The sequence below is a fragment of the Homarus americanus genome, unplaced genomic scaffold, assembly GCF_018991925.1.
Source record: "Homarus americanus isolate GMGI-L3 unplaced genomic scaffold, GMGI_Hamer_2.0 scaffold27457, whole genome shotgun sequence".
In the NCBI taxonomy this organism is placed as follows: Eukaryota; Metazoa; Arthropoda; class Malacostraca; order Decapoda; family Nephropidae; genus Homarus; species Homarus americanus.
In genome coordinates, this window is record NW_024731296.1 from 219273 (window position 1) to 233874 (window position 14602).

The 14602-nt window shown below is 40.6% G+C and overlaps 1 protein-coding gene across 7 annotated transcripts in view; it reads left to right on the forward strand.

The window, feature by feature from the left end:
- Positions 1–14602, forward strand: part of LOC121867580 (adenomatous polyposis coli protein-like) — a 240190-nt gene that overhangs the window by 193006 nt on the left and 32582 nt on the right. For 5 of the 7 annotated variants that reach the window (XM_042367595.1, XM_042367597.1, XM_042367594.1 and 2 more), the window contains 8 exons: positions 978–1239; positions 1411–1655; positions 2180–2346; positions 3177–3300; positions 3940–4061; positions 4728–4873; positions 6310–6456; positions 6705–6889. In XM_042367595.1, coding sequence (XP_042223529.1) covers positions 978–1239; positions 1411–1655; positions 2180–2346; positions 3177–3300; positions 3940–4061; positions 4728–4873; positions 6310–6456; positions 6705–6889 — 1398 coding nt within the window. The remainder of the gene's footprint in view (positions 1–977; positions 1240–1410; positions 1656–2179; positions 2347–3176; positions 3301–3939; positions 4062–4727; positions 4874–6309; positions 6457–6704; positions 6890–14602) is intronic. The other 2 variants (XM_042367592.1, XM_042367591.1) reach the window with 2 other exon arrangements.

Below are 14602 nucleotides of genomic sequence, written 5' to 3' on the forward strand. Positions count from 1 at the left end.
GCTTTTGGCTTAATTCATGGCCAATTAAGTTCATGTGCTCTTATTCATGTTCATATATGAGAAAAAGAAACCATTTATTGTATAACATTAAAGTGAAATACTGTACTGTATATGTAATTTGTAATTTCATGTATAAGTTATAGCTACAGTACAGTATATATTTCCTGACTGCCTTTGCATATCAATAAACCTTTCAGTTATTAATGTATAGAAATTATTAAAAAAAGTGGTATGCTGTTCATGTAGTAAAAATATTTGAAGGGAGGAATAAGGATTGTGAAGTTCTTTAAGAAGGCACAGAGAACTTCTCTGTGAAATGGGTATTTTTCAACAGAACAAAGCCTTTTATTTTTTCTCTGTGTTTAGTCATTCTTTTACAGGAAAAAAATTTAGTACAGAATATGATACTAGCACAGAGACTATAAATGTGGCTGTCATTAACTAGAAGTGTTACAAGATTTTCTCAGGAAATACTTACTTAATCTCTCATACTGGTAACATAAAGATGCCCAGTTTCTACCTTTGCTAAAGGGTTACCATTATTTTATATCCCTTTAGAATAATTTTGGTAAAAGAAAATCTTATTTTTTTTATCTTAGAAGTTTTTATTTTGCTGAATTTTTTGTACTGGTTTTTATATTTAGTTTTGCTTTTTCAAGATGATTTTTTTAATGTTGATATTATTTAATTATTTAGTGCTAATATGAATGATGATGGCATAACATTATACAGTACAGTGCCTGTATTTAGTTGTGTAAGATTCCATCACTTACTGTACATGTGCTATACTAGACAAGATTTCCTCATTTCAGTCATAAAATCTTCAGAAACATTTTGATTGGTGAATAAATTAATTATCTTACTGCTCAAACCATAAGAATTTAGCTTTTTAGAGAGTTGTATATTATTATTTTTTTTTACTATTGTAAATTATCATTGAATTTGTGGACATGCTAATTAGGCCTTGACTACTAAAGGTCGCACCTTCACAGGTACTCAGAAGAACGTGATAGTGATGAAGCTGCCTTGTACCGGCGTCCTCCCAAACCTCCCCAAGAACCCTCTTCCCAGTTCTTTGAACCCTCAATCCATGATGACTCTCTCAAGACCTATTACACTGAAGGTACGCCATATGAGACACCATACAACTTCTCCACTGCTACTTCTATGACAGACCTTCGGGAGCCAGCCATTAAGGAGATAGAAAGAGAAGGATCATCAGCGCCCACTACTGTGGAGGTGAGCTACTTGTCAAATCTGTGATCACTAAGATAGAATTAGCCCTTGTTTAAAATACCTTAAACTATTATTTTATGAGATATGAATGAAATATGATACTCTGTTGTAGTTAAAAACTGCTAAAAAAGTGTTGATGTATTTTTTACTGATGTGTAAATAATCATTCTCAAGAAAAAGAAAGAAAAGGAGAGTAAAGATGAGATCCTTGAAAGTGTGGAGGATTCAGATGATGCTCGTGACACCCTGGAGCCTCTGCCCTCCCACACCGGCCTCCCTGTCAAGAGTGGTCTTAGTTCAGGCATTATGACACCAGACAAACCCATCACATACTGTGTTGAAGGAACGCCTGTTTCCCTCTCAAGATTCTCATCTGTTTCTTCATTAACAAGTGGTGAAATCAATGCTAATAATGATAGGTAAGATTGAAAACAGTATTTTTTCTTTTTTCTATTGTTGTCTTGTATAGTTACTGTAATGCACTACAGTATAGGAGGCCTATAGAATAGCAAAGGATTATGTCTGAATATCTCAACTCAGCTCAATTGTCAAGCTGTACTGCATGTATTCTGCCCATGTTTCTATTTTGGGATTGTACCATGCTGGAGGCATATCCACATTGCCTAACATCATTATCTGATAGAGGAAGGCTGGGGCCATGGGCTGGCATAGAAAATGGGAAATTGAGTAATCTGGTTGATATAACCTTTCTATTCTAAACACCTCATATTTTCTTGTAAATTTAATGTTCAGGTCTTCATTTCATTGGAAACAAATGTATTTGATATATAAATTTCCGATATAATTTTTTTCAGTATCAGAAGATTTTATCGTGCTGTTTGACACTCGTTTGAAATTGTTTCCATTACATTGTACAGTTTTATTTATTTCTCTTTAAATTTCATGATTCTGAACTAACACTAATGATTTTCACACCCACTAGAGATGGCCTTATGGGAGAGCTGTCAGAAGATGGAGAGCACAAGCCAGAGGTTATTAGCAGTGAGGAGAAGAAGAACAGACAGGAGGAAGTCCGAGGAGAGGAAATCGAGGATGCTAACAGAGACGGAAGTCACACACCTTCATCCCAACAGTTAGAGAGACCGGAAGGTGAGAAATGTTGGGAGTGGTGTATCGTACGTCAGGGGTATTGCTGTTACTCATACTATATTGTATATATTTACATCTGTATATGTGTGTGTATGTGTAGGAGTGCGAGTAATATTGTCTTACAAAGTATTCTACTGAATATACAGTAAATCAGATAATTTTTTACATAACTTAACATACAGTATATCCTTTACTTTGCCTTTCCCAGTACAGTACTGTATTCAGATTTCATGTTTGTTATTTGAACTCCTTGTTTGTTCTCCAAAATAATTCATTATAATTTGAAACTTTTTCTGATGTGTTAATACTGTAGTAGTTATTATTGACAATTGTCACATTATTGTTACACAATATTTGTTTGGAAATTTTGAATTGTAATTTCTATGAGTTACCAATGTATAGAATATATGCTACATTCAACAGGAAATGTACAGGTATTTTAATATAACAAAATTTATCGCCAATCTTCTTTTTAGTGGTTTAGAAACTGTTAAGTTATTCACTGTAGACTCAACATACAGGTATATGATAATTATCCTATTGAAGATAATATTGAGTACCTGTATACATATTGCAATACTGTACAATATTTTAAATTAATATTAGGGTGTTATTTCTTTTTTCATTTATTACATTTCATAATTTTCACATACTGTACTGTCATTAAATTTCTCTTTAACAGGTACAGTATTTTATCTGTGGTCCTTTGCATGTACTGTACTTTCGTTAACTTTCTCCTTAATATGTATTGTATCTAGGAGTCATTTTTTTTTATAAAAATTTATACTGTAGTCATAAACAATTATTCAACAACTGTTTTCCTCACACAGGCAAGAGTGTGCACTATGAGGAGACACCACTCATGTTCTCCCGGGCCACCTCCGTCTCCTCCCTCAGCAGCTTTGAGGTTCAGTCCATCCATGATGACCGCAGCTCTGTTGTCTCGGACTTCAGGTACTGTACAGTACAGTATATGGTGTGAATTTATTGATAGATTTGATGGCAGATAACATTTGAAAAATCCTAAAAATATAAAATGTGTACAGATGCAGTCACCTCTCCTCGTGAACCACGAACCCAGAGCCTCAGACCCATGAATCCGAAATATTTATGGACAGAATACCACATCAGTGTCTACGAGTCTAAATCTCAGGTTTTGTGGAGCAGCAGGAGAGGCGACAGGATTTTTGTGGACGACTGTACATACAGTATTCTTAAAATTTTAAGCTCCTGGACTTAGGGCGAGTGTTTCATTCTTTTTGTAGTAATTACTGAAAAGAAAAAAATAACTTTTAATGCACATAAATGTAATTGTAGTGATGAGAGAGTGATTGAAAGATTGAGTGAAAAGAACCTGGATGTCCTTATTTTGTGGACTAGGACACATGCAGGGATTAAATTCATGACCTGAGATAATAAAGGACATAGCAGTTAGTGTTTCTGAGTGATAGAATATGGAGCTGCTGGATTTTTAAGGAAAGCCACATCTGTGAGAGGTAATGCTGGCTTGTTGGGCAGTAGAGAACCAAAGCATTATCTTCTTTAATTATACTGTACTGTGTATTACCATAATTTATTTCTTCTTTTCAACAGCCGGTTTACTAGTGGTGCAATATCCCCAAGTGACCTTCCAGATTCTCCCAACCACACTGTACCACCAAGTCCCAAGAGGTCGAGACCTCCATCACAGCCTTTCAAAACACCACCAACCCAGGGTTAGTTCTCAGGACTGATAAGTATTATATTCTGTACAGAGGGAGTGATACAAGACCAGGCAAACTGGTGGAGAATAAGCTTCAGCAACACAGATAAGGGAAATTTTTGAAGAAGTTGTAATTTTAGTTTTAAATACTTTTATTAAAAAACAACTTCCCATAATAAAAGCCTCTTCCTGAGACCATAATGGGATAATCTATGAAAAATCTTCACTGAATATTTAAGATACTAATGCTGCTATTGAAAATCCTACAACATTTCCCAAGATGATTTGTTGGAGAAATCTGAAGTTGTGTTGATATGATGCTATTATGAGTTATACAGAAATATGTGGAAATTTTAGAAATAGGGAAAGAAAGAGAAAACTGTAGACATAAGGGGAAACAATGAAAAGTTAAGTGGTGGAAAATAGTTCTTTGAGAGGATTTTTAAAACATTGTAGATTATGTGGCAGACAGTGTGTATAGGACTAGAGAAAAGGATCTGAGTCACAGAACATACTGTAGAAGTACTGTACAGTACTGTATATAGTTTCTGAGGTGGTTCCATTAGCTGCTAAAGTATTATAAGTGTGCAACATTTTTTTATCAGAAAAATTTAAGAGACAAATTTGTTTCCACTTTTAGACGGTATTGCTCTTACTGTTGATTTTTATGAACTGACAGGCCCAAGAACAAGTACGGGAGTGTTTAGCGAGGCCCCCAGAGCATGGGTAGAGGAAGGCACTCCAGTTGAGTTCTCCCGAGCCACTTCCTTATCATCACTTACAATTGATGATGACCTACCCATCCTGGATGATGGCATACCCACGGTTAGTATTTAACTATATTGCTTATCTCAGCACCCAATTAATGCTAGTCTTACCTTCATTATCTCACTTCTCGACATGACTTGTGTGATATTTTGTAGATACAGTATATCACTTAAACCCTTATGGTTCAATAGCTTCGTCTTAACACTGCTCACTTTCTTTGGTCTAACAAGAATGTCTTTCAACAGAAGCCACTACCAAGCATGTACACAACTATTCATTGTCTATCTGATGCATCTTTTCACTTCATGTAGTGTATGATGTCACACCTTTGACTGTGTTGTGTGTAGAATGGCGTATTGATTGATAAAGTAGAAGTGTATGGGGCAGATGTTTCAAGCATGTTATATAGATAATTACTCTAGTTTCTTATAGCAAAACTGAAAACATCATTAACTGCTTGCAATGTAGTTAATGGTACAGTAGTTATGATTGGAAAAAGATTAGAGGCCATTTTATCTGTACAGGTAACCACATTTTTACAAAATAAAAGTAAAGGTAAGGAAGAAAGAAAATACATAGAAAAAAAATGACAGATTTTGTCGAAGTTCCTGTGTGACGGATCCCTGATGAACCTGTGTAATTGTGGATATGGCCAAAGAATCCTAACTTGACTTAACCTAACCTAATCTAACTAGCAGTTGAAGAAAGAAGGTGAAAAGTGGAACATCTTTCTGATAACATCTGCTTAGATTTACTGTACTTAATTTTTTCAATTGCATGAAGGGCATGAGGAGTGTTTTGCTCGTAGTAACTGTACCACTAATTTCCTTCAGTTATATACTAGATAAATGAAGTTTGAGTGGATGTGTAATCAGGGTTCCCAAACTACCAAGGCAACAGGTAATACTCTTAAAATGTTTGCTTTACACAATAATATCTTAAATTACTCTACACCAACAAATATATATTTTGCAGCAATATTATTAACTCGGGTCATCATCCAAATTTTATGAGTCTTGTAATTCATGTCTTATTTTGGAACCCTGTATAATATTTGATACCATCATTATAGGTAGCCTGTATTCAGTCCTTTATCAAATATTCAGTCACAGTATTGACTCAGTGGATCTCTTATGTAGGAGCAGAATGTATCACCTATACTCTCCTAATTGTTTTGCCAAACTCTGCATGACCAAGTAATTAGAGAAAATTTTCACCCATGTTCCTATGTTTCATGATCATTTCTTGCCTGTTCATCTTTATTGTATCATTTTCAATTCATGTAATTCTTTTTAATTCCTTCATTGTAGTCAAAGTTACTTAATATTATTGTTTGTATGTTTGAGCCACCTGTACTGCGGGGAGAACTATGGCTTTATATCTGTTGATAATTATTTAGTTTAATAATAGTAATTGTAGCCATCATGGTGGGCACCGTAATTATAATGTTTATGTGTAATTCATCTGACATGTACGCTCACCTTGACAAACAGGTATGCACTTCTCATCCTTCAAAGGACCGACTTCGAGGTGATGGCAAAGACAGCAGTGAAACGACAGGTAGTGAGGCATCCCGCGCTGCCTCTCGTGGCTCCCAGAGGGGACGGCCATTGACCAACATTCCAAGACTCCATGGACCGGTACGGGAAATGTGTTGAACTGTGTGATAACCGTCTATAGTATAGGATATGGTTTACAATTGATTTCCTGTTACAGTATAATGTTCTGGCATTCTTCTAACATTATTCCTTTCATGCAATATTATTACTACTCAAATTATCTCGGGTTCATGATACTTAAATGAATTTCATTTACTGTTTTATTTATTGAATAATCAAATTGTTATTCAAATTCAAATTCTAAAGTTCGATGTCCTCCTTTCCCACAGGAACATGGGGATCTAAGTGTGTCTGCTCGGGAAGGAGATCAAATTGTAGGTGGGCGAGAGAGTTCAGAAGAGCCTAGACAAGACAGGTCGCGAGAACACTCCCAAAACAGGTCAAGTACTCACTCTGACTCTGAGAGTGAAGACCTGTTGGCTGAATGCATCAGCTCCGGCATGCCTGACAATACGTGAGTACAGTACTCTGTTAACTTCAGTGTCTTGTGTAGTATTGTTGCTGATACTGTACACAAGAAAGTTTATTATGCAGGACTCAAATTCTGTGTTTTTTTTTGTTTTTTTAAATGAAGTTAGATATTGAAAGATACAGTATCAGGGCAGTTTTTATGCTATTTTGACTACCAGATTAGTTTCATGGCTTAACTGAGCCAGCTGACTGTATCTTGACATCTCTCAGAACATGGAACTTAAATATACAAGCCTTTGAGAAACTGGATCCTGGACTCCTAAGAGTAATATTATGAAATGGTTACTAGTTCAGTTTGAAGGCCAGACTTTTAGCAGGATTGCATTGATCCCATCTCTTGACCATTCAAGAAAACACTGAGGGGGGAGAGAGAAAAAATATTGAAACAAGCCATTTAAAATAATGGAATAAATTAGCTGTCTGAGTAAAATCAAGAAGTGGATGTAAATGTTCAAAAGAATGTCTTCTTATGTACAGTATAAGTTGAGAAGAATGCAGGTAAAACTTAGCAGAAAATGGTATAATTTTTAGGGGTAATAGTAGGAGAAGAAATCTGAAAATATCAAATACAGTAATAAAAAGGTAAGTGTAACCGCCAGTCAGGCAGTTAAAGGATATTTAGACGCATGACATTGGACACAAACATTATAATTCGGTCAAACCTGTTGAATACAATTCATTTAGTATTTCAAATAAGTCATACATAGGCACTCCTACATAAATGTTAAATCCAATATATATTTATATAACAATCATGGCTATGTAATTAGTCTAATCTTAACACTTACAATGAGTACTCAATTTCCATATTTCTATATTGTCACACTGATAAATGATGCAATGGACATAGTCTACCTGTGTACACAATAAGTACTAATTAAACTTACGTATTGAAAGTCTAGAGAGAAGCCAGGGTAGGTGTTGACTCTTAAGATATGGGTAGCTAGCTATACTGAAATGCCCACCTTATAGCCTGGCCCCCTGGCTGGTCAGCTATGGCTGAGTCAGGTGATTATAATTATACATAAACAAACTCCCTTCACTGGCTCCAACCTCCTTCTGGGCCTCTCATCTCCACCATCTTCGTACTCTACATTCTGTATACGGGCAGGCACACCCAATAAACATGACATGACTTACAGTCTAACATAGTGTTTGTTTATGTGTCATCCTACTCATTGCTGCTTGCGGTGACAGTAAGTGACTGTAAATATATGCATTATGTCAGAGATGGTTGAATACTTTGTGTTTTGTGTGTGTGTGTTAAGATAGAGCAAGAGGCAGGATTTGAATGCAAAGGCAACCATAGTTAGTGAGCAGGTTATATAGTACAGTACAGTACCACAGTGCTTATATAAATTCTGATAAATACTGTAAGGTGAATTGTCATACCTGGATTTACTTGATTTGAACTTACAGTACAGTACATGATATAATGTGTACTGTAGATAGATATGTTGTACTGTACATCTGAAATAAAATTAGTACTTATATTTTGACAATTTGGGCAAGTTAGTTAATCATGTCATCGGTTGTGGATGGTACTTGTGTGTTACCCTGAGATGCAGTCTTATATTTACTGTACTTAAGTACCTGGCATATGTTTATTAAAGTGGTTGATATGTGATCCTTGTACACATGTTGTTGTATGCGTGTGGTGGCGGGGTAGGGTGGGGCTGAAACTTGTTTGTCCTGTTTTGGAGCTGCCAGTATGAGGGCTGCTGGGGTATTGTTACCCTCTACTGACAACTCCAAGGGAGCTGGGAGCCTTAAGGTGCATTACACGCTAACACCAGTACAGTATATTAACAACATTATCTTGTATTACCGGTTGTAATAATCAGTCTCCCTGTTGAATTAGTCAGCATATGTAATAATGATAAAAATTGAATAAGAAAACTTCTTTATTCTAAGGAAAAACACATTTTATCTTGAGGGGATTTTTTTTTTCTGCAGTAGAGTTATTCCTTAGGGCTCAGACAAGCCACAGATTGAAGCAAGACAGTGTGCTCTTTCTTCTTCCAACCCTTCTATATTACAGTACAGTACTAATCTGCTTTTTATTCCCCATATTTTATTCTGTTTTTATCTTCTCTTATTTTTCCCCCCATATTTTTTCAAATTTTTTGTCTAAACTTTCCACCACACCTCACATCTCCATCACCAAGGAACTTCAAATCACCAAAATCCGACCACCAGACCCCACCCCTCCCCCATCCTCACCAAGACCCCATCACCCCTCCCAACCCTCCCCCTCCCCCCACCTTCCACCACGTTAGCTATATATTCTCCCTGCTATCATCAGGGTATCTGGCGTCGACCCTCCCCTCCATGGTATGTTAGGTATGACCCACCTCTGAATATCTCTTCAGCCTACATGAGAGCTTTCCCTTGAGATTTTCATAGACACACAGTTATCATCTCAAGATTATGCTCGGTCACAGATGAGGTGCTCTTATTATTGTACAGTATGACACATTTAAGTATTTGTTTATAAATTCATTGATAAAGGTGTCAGGACCTATTTTTTATTTTGACCCATTAATGTGTGTTAAGTAATTAAACAGAATAAGACTGAATGTTCACAAAGGAAAAAAATATTCACAATTTATTTTATACCTTTGCTTTTGTATCATTAGATTCAGGGAGTTAAAACATTCAAGTAAGGAAATATGAAGTGTGAAACAGTGGAGGGTGTCATATTCCCTTAATGGGGGTGTGTGTCTCTCTCTCTAAAAGGATGTGGTGATGTGGCAGGAGTGGGTGTAGGTACGGGGGATGGAAGAAGGTGAAGTGATGGGCTGGTGAAGAGAATAGGAAGAGAAAGAGTGAGACTTGGTGAGAAGGGAAGAATGGATGAGGTGAGGGAATGGGATTTTGTATGAGGGAGGGGAGAGGGAGAGAGGTAATGGGATGGATGAGGGAAGTAGGAAGAGAGGGGGGGGAGAGGTAAGTAATGGACTACTGTGATTAGATAGATGGATGGGAGGTAAGAAGTGGATGTATGGGGAGAGGAAGTATAGTTGGAGGTGAGGGAGCACAGTATATTGGTGGCTGAGTGCCAACTTGAACTACCGTATAGGAGTGAACCTGTCAGTGTGTGTGTGTGTTGGGGGAGGGGGGGGGGGCACTGCCGGGAACACCCAACTCACGAGCAATACATCACTTGTTTTCCCAATTTCACCCACAATTTGTTTCTATAATATATATTTTTTCCCTCTCGATTTCATAGTGTTTGTTTACATATTTTCAATTTCCCCCTGATCGTCATTTGTTTCCATTTTTAGTTTCCCCATTTTTATTGTCTTTTAACTCATTTTTTCCATTTTCCATTATTATTATTTAGTTTCAAGTATATTTAAAGAAGTGACTAGAGAATAAGTCATGATTAACTTCTTGGGTATGACGACTTAATCCTTCTAGGTGGAATGTGATCTTACTTGAAGGAATAGGTCACTGTATTGAAAGGGTTATGACATCATACTCAAAGGGTTAAGTCATTTTTTACTCAGTTAAGTCATCGTACTCAAGGGTATGAAAATGTCTTACTCACTGGGCTAATTCTTGTTATTCTCTGGGTGGGCGGGGGGTTCTGTCAGCTCTGAGTGGGAGGAGTGAGAGTGGCTTGTAGAAGGAGTACGATTGACTTGTGGGGGAGAGGGAATGAGAGTGGCTTGTAGAAGGAGTACGACTGGCTTGTGGGAGGAGAGGGAATGAGAGTGGCTTGTAGGAGGAGTACGACTGGCTTGTGGGGGAGAGGAATGAGGGTGGCTTGTGGGAGGAGAGGAAGTAGGACTGGCTTGTGGGAGGAGAGGGAATGAGGGTGGCTTGTGGGAGGAAAGGAAGTAGGACTGGCTTGTGGGAGGAGAAGGAATGAGAGGGCTTGTAGGAGTATGTCTGGCTTGTGGGAGGAGAGGGAATGAGAGTGGCTTGTTGGAGGAGAGGGAATGAGGGTGGCTTGTGGGAGGAGAGGAAGTAGGGACTGGCTCTGTGGGAGGAGAGGGGAATGAGAGTGGCTTGTAGGAGGAGTATGGCTGGCTTGTGGGAGGAGAGGGAATGAGGGTGGCTTGTGGGAGGAGAGGAAGTAGACTGGCTCGTGGGAGGAGAGGGAATGAGAGTGGCTTGTAGGAGGAGTATGGCTGGCTTGTTGGAGGAGAGGGAATGAGGGTGGCTTGTGGGAGGAGAGGAAGTAGGACTGGCTTGGTGGGAGGAGAGGAAGTAGGACTGGCTTGTGGGAGGAGAGGGAATGAAAGTGGCTTGTGGGAGGAGAGGAAGTAGGACTGGCTTGTGGGAGGAGAGGGAATGAGGGTGGCTTGTGGGAGGAGAGGAAGTAGGACTGGCTCGTGGGAGGAGAGGGAATGAGAGTGGCTTGTGAGAGGAGAGGGAATGAGAGTTGTTTGTGGGGGAAGAGGTAGTGAGAGGGGACGGAGTGAAGATCTATTGTCAACTGAAGAGTAAGAGGAGAATGAGTGGGAGTTTTCTATACCATTTCAAAGTGGGAGGAGTGGCAGTGGTGACCTGTGAAAGGAGGAGGTTAAGGTGGCGGCAGGAGAGGAGGAGGAAGAAGAAAGAGTATCAGAAGAACAACGTAACGCTTTAATACATCTTTTAAAAAATCATACACTATACACCTCTATATCTCTGTCTTATACCTCTACCTTCCTCTGTCCCATCTTTCCTCCCCCTTTTTTCATCCCCATATCAGTAAAGAGTAAAATATGAGAGAGGAAGGGAGACTAGGCAGGAGGGGGTGGGTGGGATGGGTGGAGGAGGAGAAAGAGACCCTAGTTACTGTACCAGCTAGTCGAGGATGTCAGGATTTTTTTTTACGATCTATGGATGATACATTACCAGTCTAGCGTCCCATAGGAGGCATCAACTCTACTCCCTAACCCTCACCTACCCCCTCTCCCCTCCCCTCCGACCGCTGATTGTATCTCGGCAACCTCGTCTCTGACTTCGCTGATACAATCTCTTTCCTCAAATGGTACATTAGTTTGTTTAACAAGGACATTGTAGTTCATTTATCAGCAGATTGGAATAGATAAATATACGAGTCAGGTTCATTAGTCCGCAAATTAGATGAATAGAGAGAATATAAGTGACAGGAAGAAGCATCTATATACTAATGCTCTAACAAGGAGTTGCTATCTATAGAAACTCATCGGAGAAAAAAGGGCGGAAATACTTGGTTGTAGGAGAGGAGACGAAGTGAGAAAGATATTTAGAAGTAGCGTTTTGTCATCTGTATAATGTTATGCACAGCAACAGCGAGTCATCTGTTACGGTAGTGAGGATGTCAACAACACAGTGCCGGTTGGAGTGACAGTGGTCGTCCTTGGGCCCTGTAGGGGTAGAGTGTGGGGTTAGGGAAGGAGGGGTAGATCTCTATAAAAGGTTGTGAGACAGCATGTAGGGATCGTCGACGATAGACCTTGGACGGCAGAAGGTGGACGAGGGAGGGACGGTAGGGTGGCACGGTGAGGCACCTCAACAGCTGATCCACGCGAGCGTCGGGCCCGGAGTGTGGCAGAGGGGGGTCTACTGACTCTCCCCACCACAACACACGCTTCTCCACGCTGCACACAAACGCACACACACAAACGCACACGTTCACCCTTGCTCAAACCGTCCACACGCGCGCCCACACTCACACCGTCCACACGCGTGCATCCGTCTGCCTCCCACCCATGACCCAGGCCTGTGTTGTTGTTCTTGGCGTGAGTGTCAACCTCCTTATCAACAGAGGAATGAACACCATTGTCTAGGCTGGAGACTCGTGAAACTATTAACGTTTATAACAGCGACGACGGAAAATACCAAACAATTTTAGCGTCTTGGCTGTCGTAACCAGACACTGGAGAGTGTTTTATTATCGTGTGGGGTGTTTGGTAAAGCCACTGATCGTTGTGGTCGTGTTGGCTGGTGGGAGGTACAAGTGTGGTGTACGGAGAGAGAGAAGAATAATCACAACGACAACGTTCTCGTGCTCTGTTGACAAATATAGCTGTTGTGGTGAGGTGTGTGTGAGAGCGGAAGTACTGTAGTTTGTGTTGATAACGGGTAGAGAAGAGTACTATCGTGAGTCTGGCCAACACCCCTTGTTTGCTTGGGTGTGGCGACCTGCTGCCACCACTACCCTGACGGCCTGACCTCCCACCAATTGACCTCATCCCAGGTCACCTTGGCACCTCATATTAGTGACCTTGACTGGCCCCTCAACAGGTAAAATTTTCTCCAAGTTCTTTCGTCATCCTCTTCCAAGTTGTACCTCAGTGTTCTCACTTGTGAGGACGACTTGACCATTACATAGTGATATCTTGTCAACAAACAGGTGACGATGATTTATGCATTATACAATTAAGTAGTTTATATATACTGTATATACATAAACACGGGTATTTAATGACGCCACTTGATAAACAATAACCACGAAAGTTTGGGTCTTATTCATTAATCTTACATTGCTTTCTCTACAAGTGAGAGCTTTACGGGGAGAAAATCTCAACTTTCCTCAGAGAAAATGTATCGAAAAAAAAGTTGCTGAGACAGAGACCGGCTTGGGTGAGGAAGTGTGTTTATAGGTCAGTAAGAGTGTGTTGTGATAAGAGGTAAAGTAGTCAGGCCAGGTCTACACACTGTCCCCCCCCCACCTGGCACCCCACTCCTTCCCACCCCATCCCCTCCAATTCATGGAGCCCCTTCTCTTTTCCCCTCCCTCCCTCCCTCCCTCCTTGTTTCTTCTTCTCTGGTTGCCAACTATTGTACTTTTTCTACCCCTCTCTCCGTCCCACATCCCCCCCTCTCTCTCCCTTCTTCCATCACCCCTTCCTCCTTACTTGACCCCTCCTTTATTACATGACTGCTCCATCTTTTCTTCGCCCTCTTCCTTCTTCCTTCACTCCTCCCTCCTCCTTTCTCTACTTCATGTCCGCCCCTTCACCCTTCCAGGTCACCCAGAGAAAGTCAGGTAGACGGACACCCTGCACACCCCCGGCTGTAGTGACCTAGACCTTCCCTGTCCTGCCCAACCCTACCCTACACCGTCTTGTCTTACCCTACACCACCCTACCTTACCCCCTACCGTTCCCTACACCGCCCTGTCTTACCCTACACCACCCTACCTTCCCCTACCGTTCCACACTACCCCTACACCACCCTACCTCCCTACCGTTCCCTACACCTGCCCCTGTCTTACCCACACCACCCTACCTTACCCCCCACTGTCCCCTACACCGCCCTGGTCTTACCCTACACCACTCCTACCTTACCCCCCACCGTTCTACACCGCCCTGTCTTACCCTACAGCTCTCCCACTGTCCAGTCTTACCACACACAGTCACGCTCTGCTTCGAACATCCTTCCTGCACAACCCGGCTCTATGACTTCTTCTTCTCACTCACTGACTTCTTCCTTCCTTCCTCCCTCCTCCCTCCTCCTCCCTCCTCCCTCCCTCCCCTGATTCCTGCCCTTCCTCCCTCTTTATCTTTCCTTCCCTGTTTCTCTTCCCACTGTGCACATCCCACCGGCAGCCCTAGTACCTATAACATCAAAAAAAAACTGCTCCTTGTCTGGACCTCCTTGAAGCTCCCCATACCATCACGGACTGAACAGCGAGGCCAGGTGGATCACATAACCTGTCGCAGCGCCTCTCTTACGGCCCTGATTATGCCTTACTCCTTTATACACTGGAGGG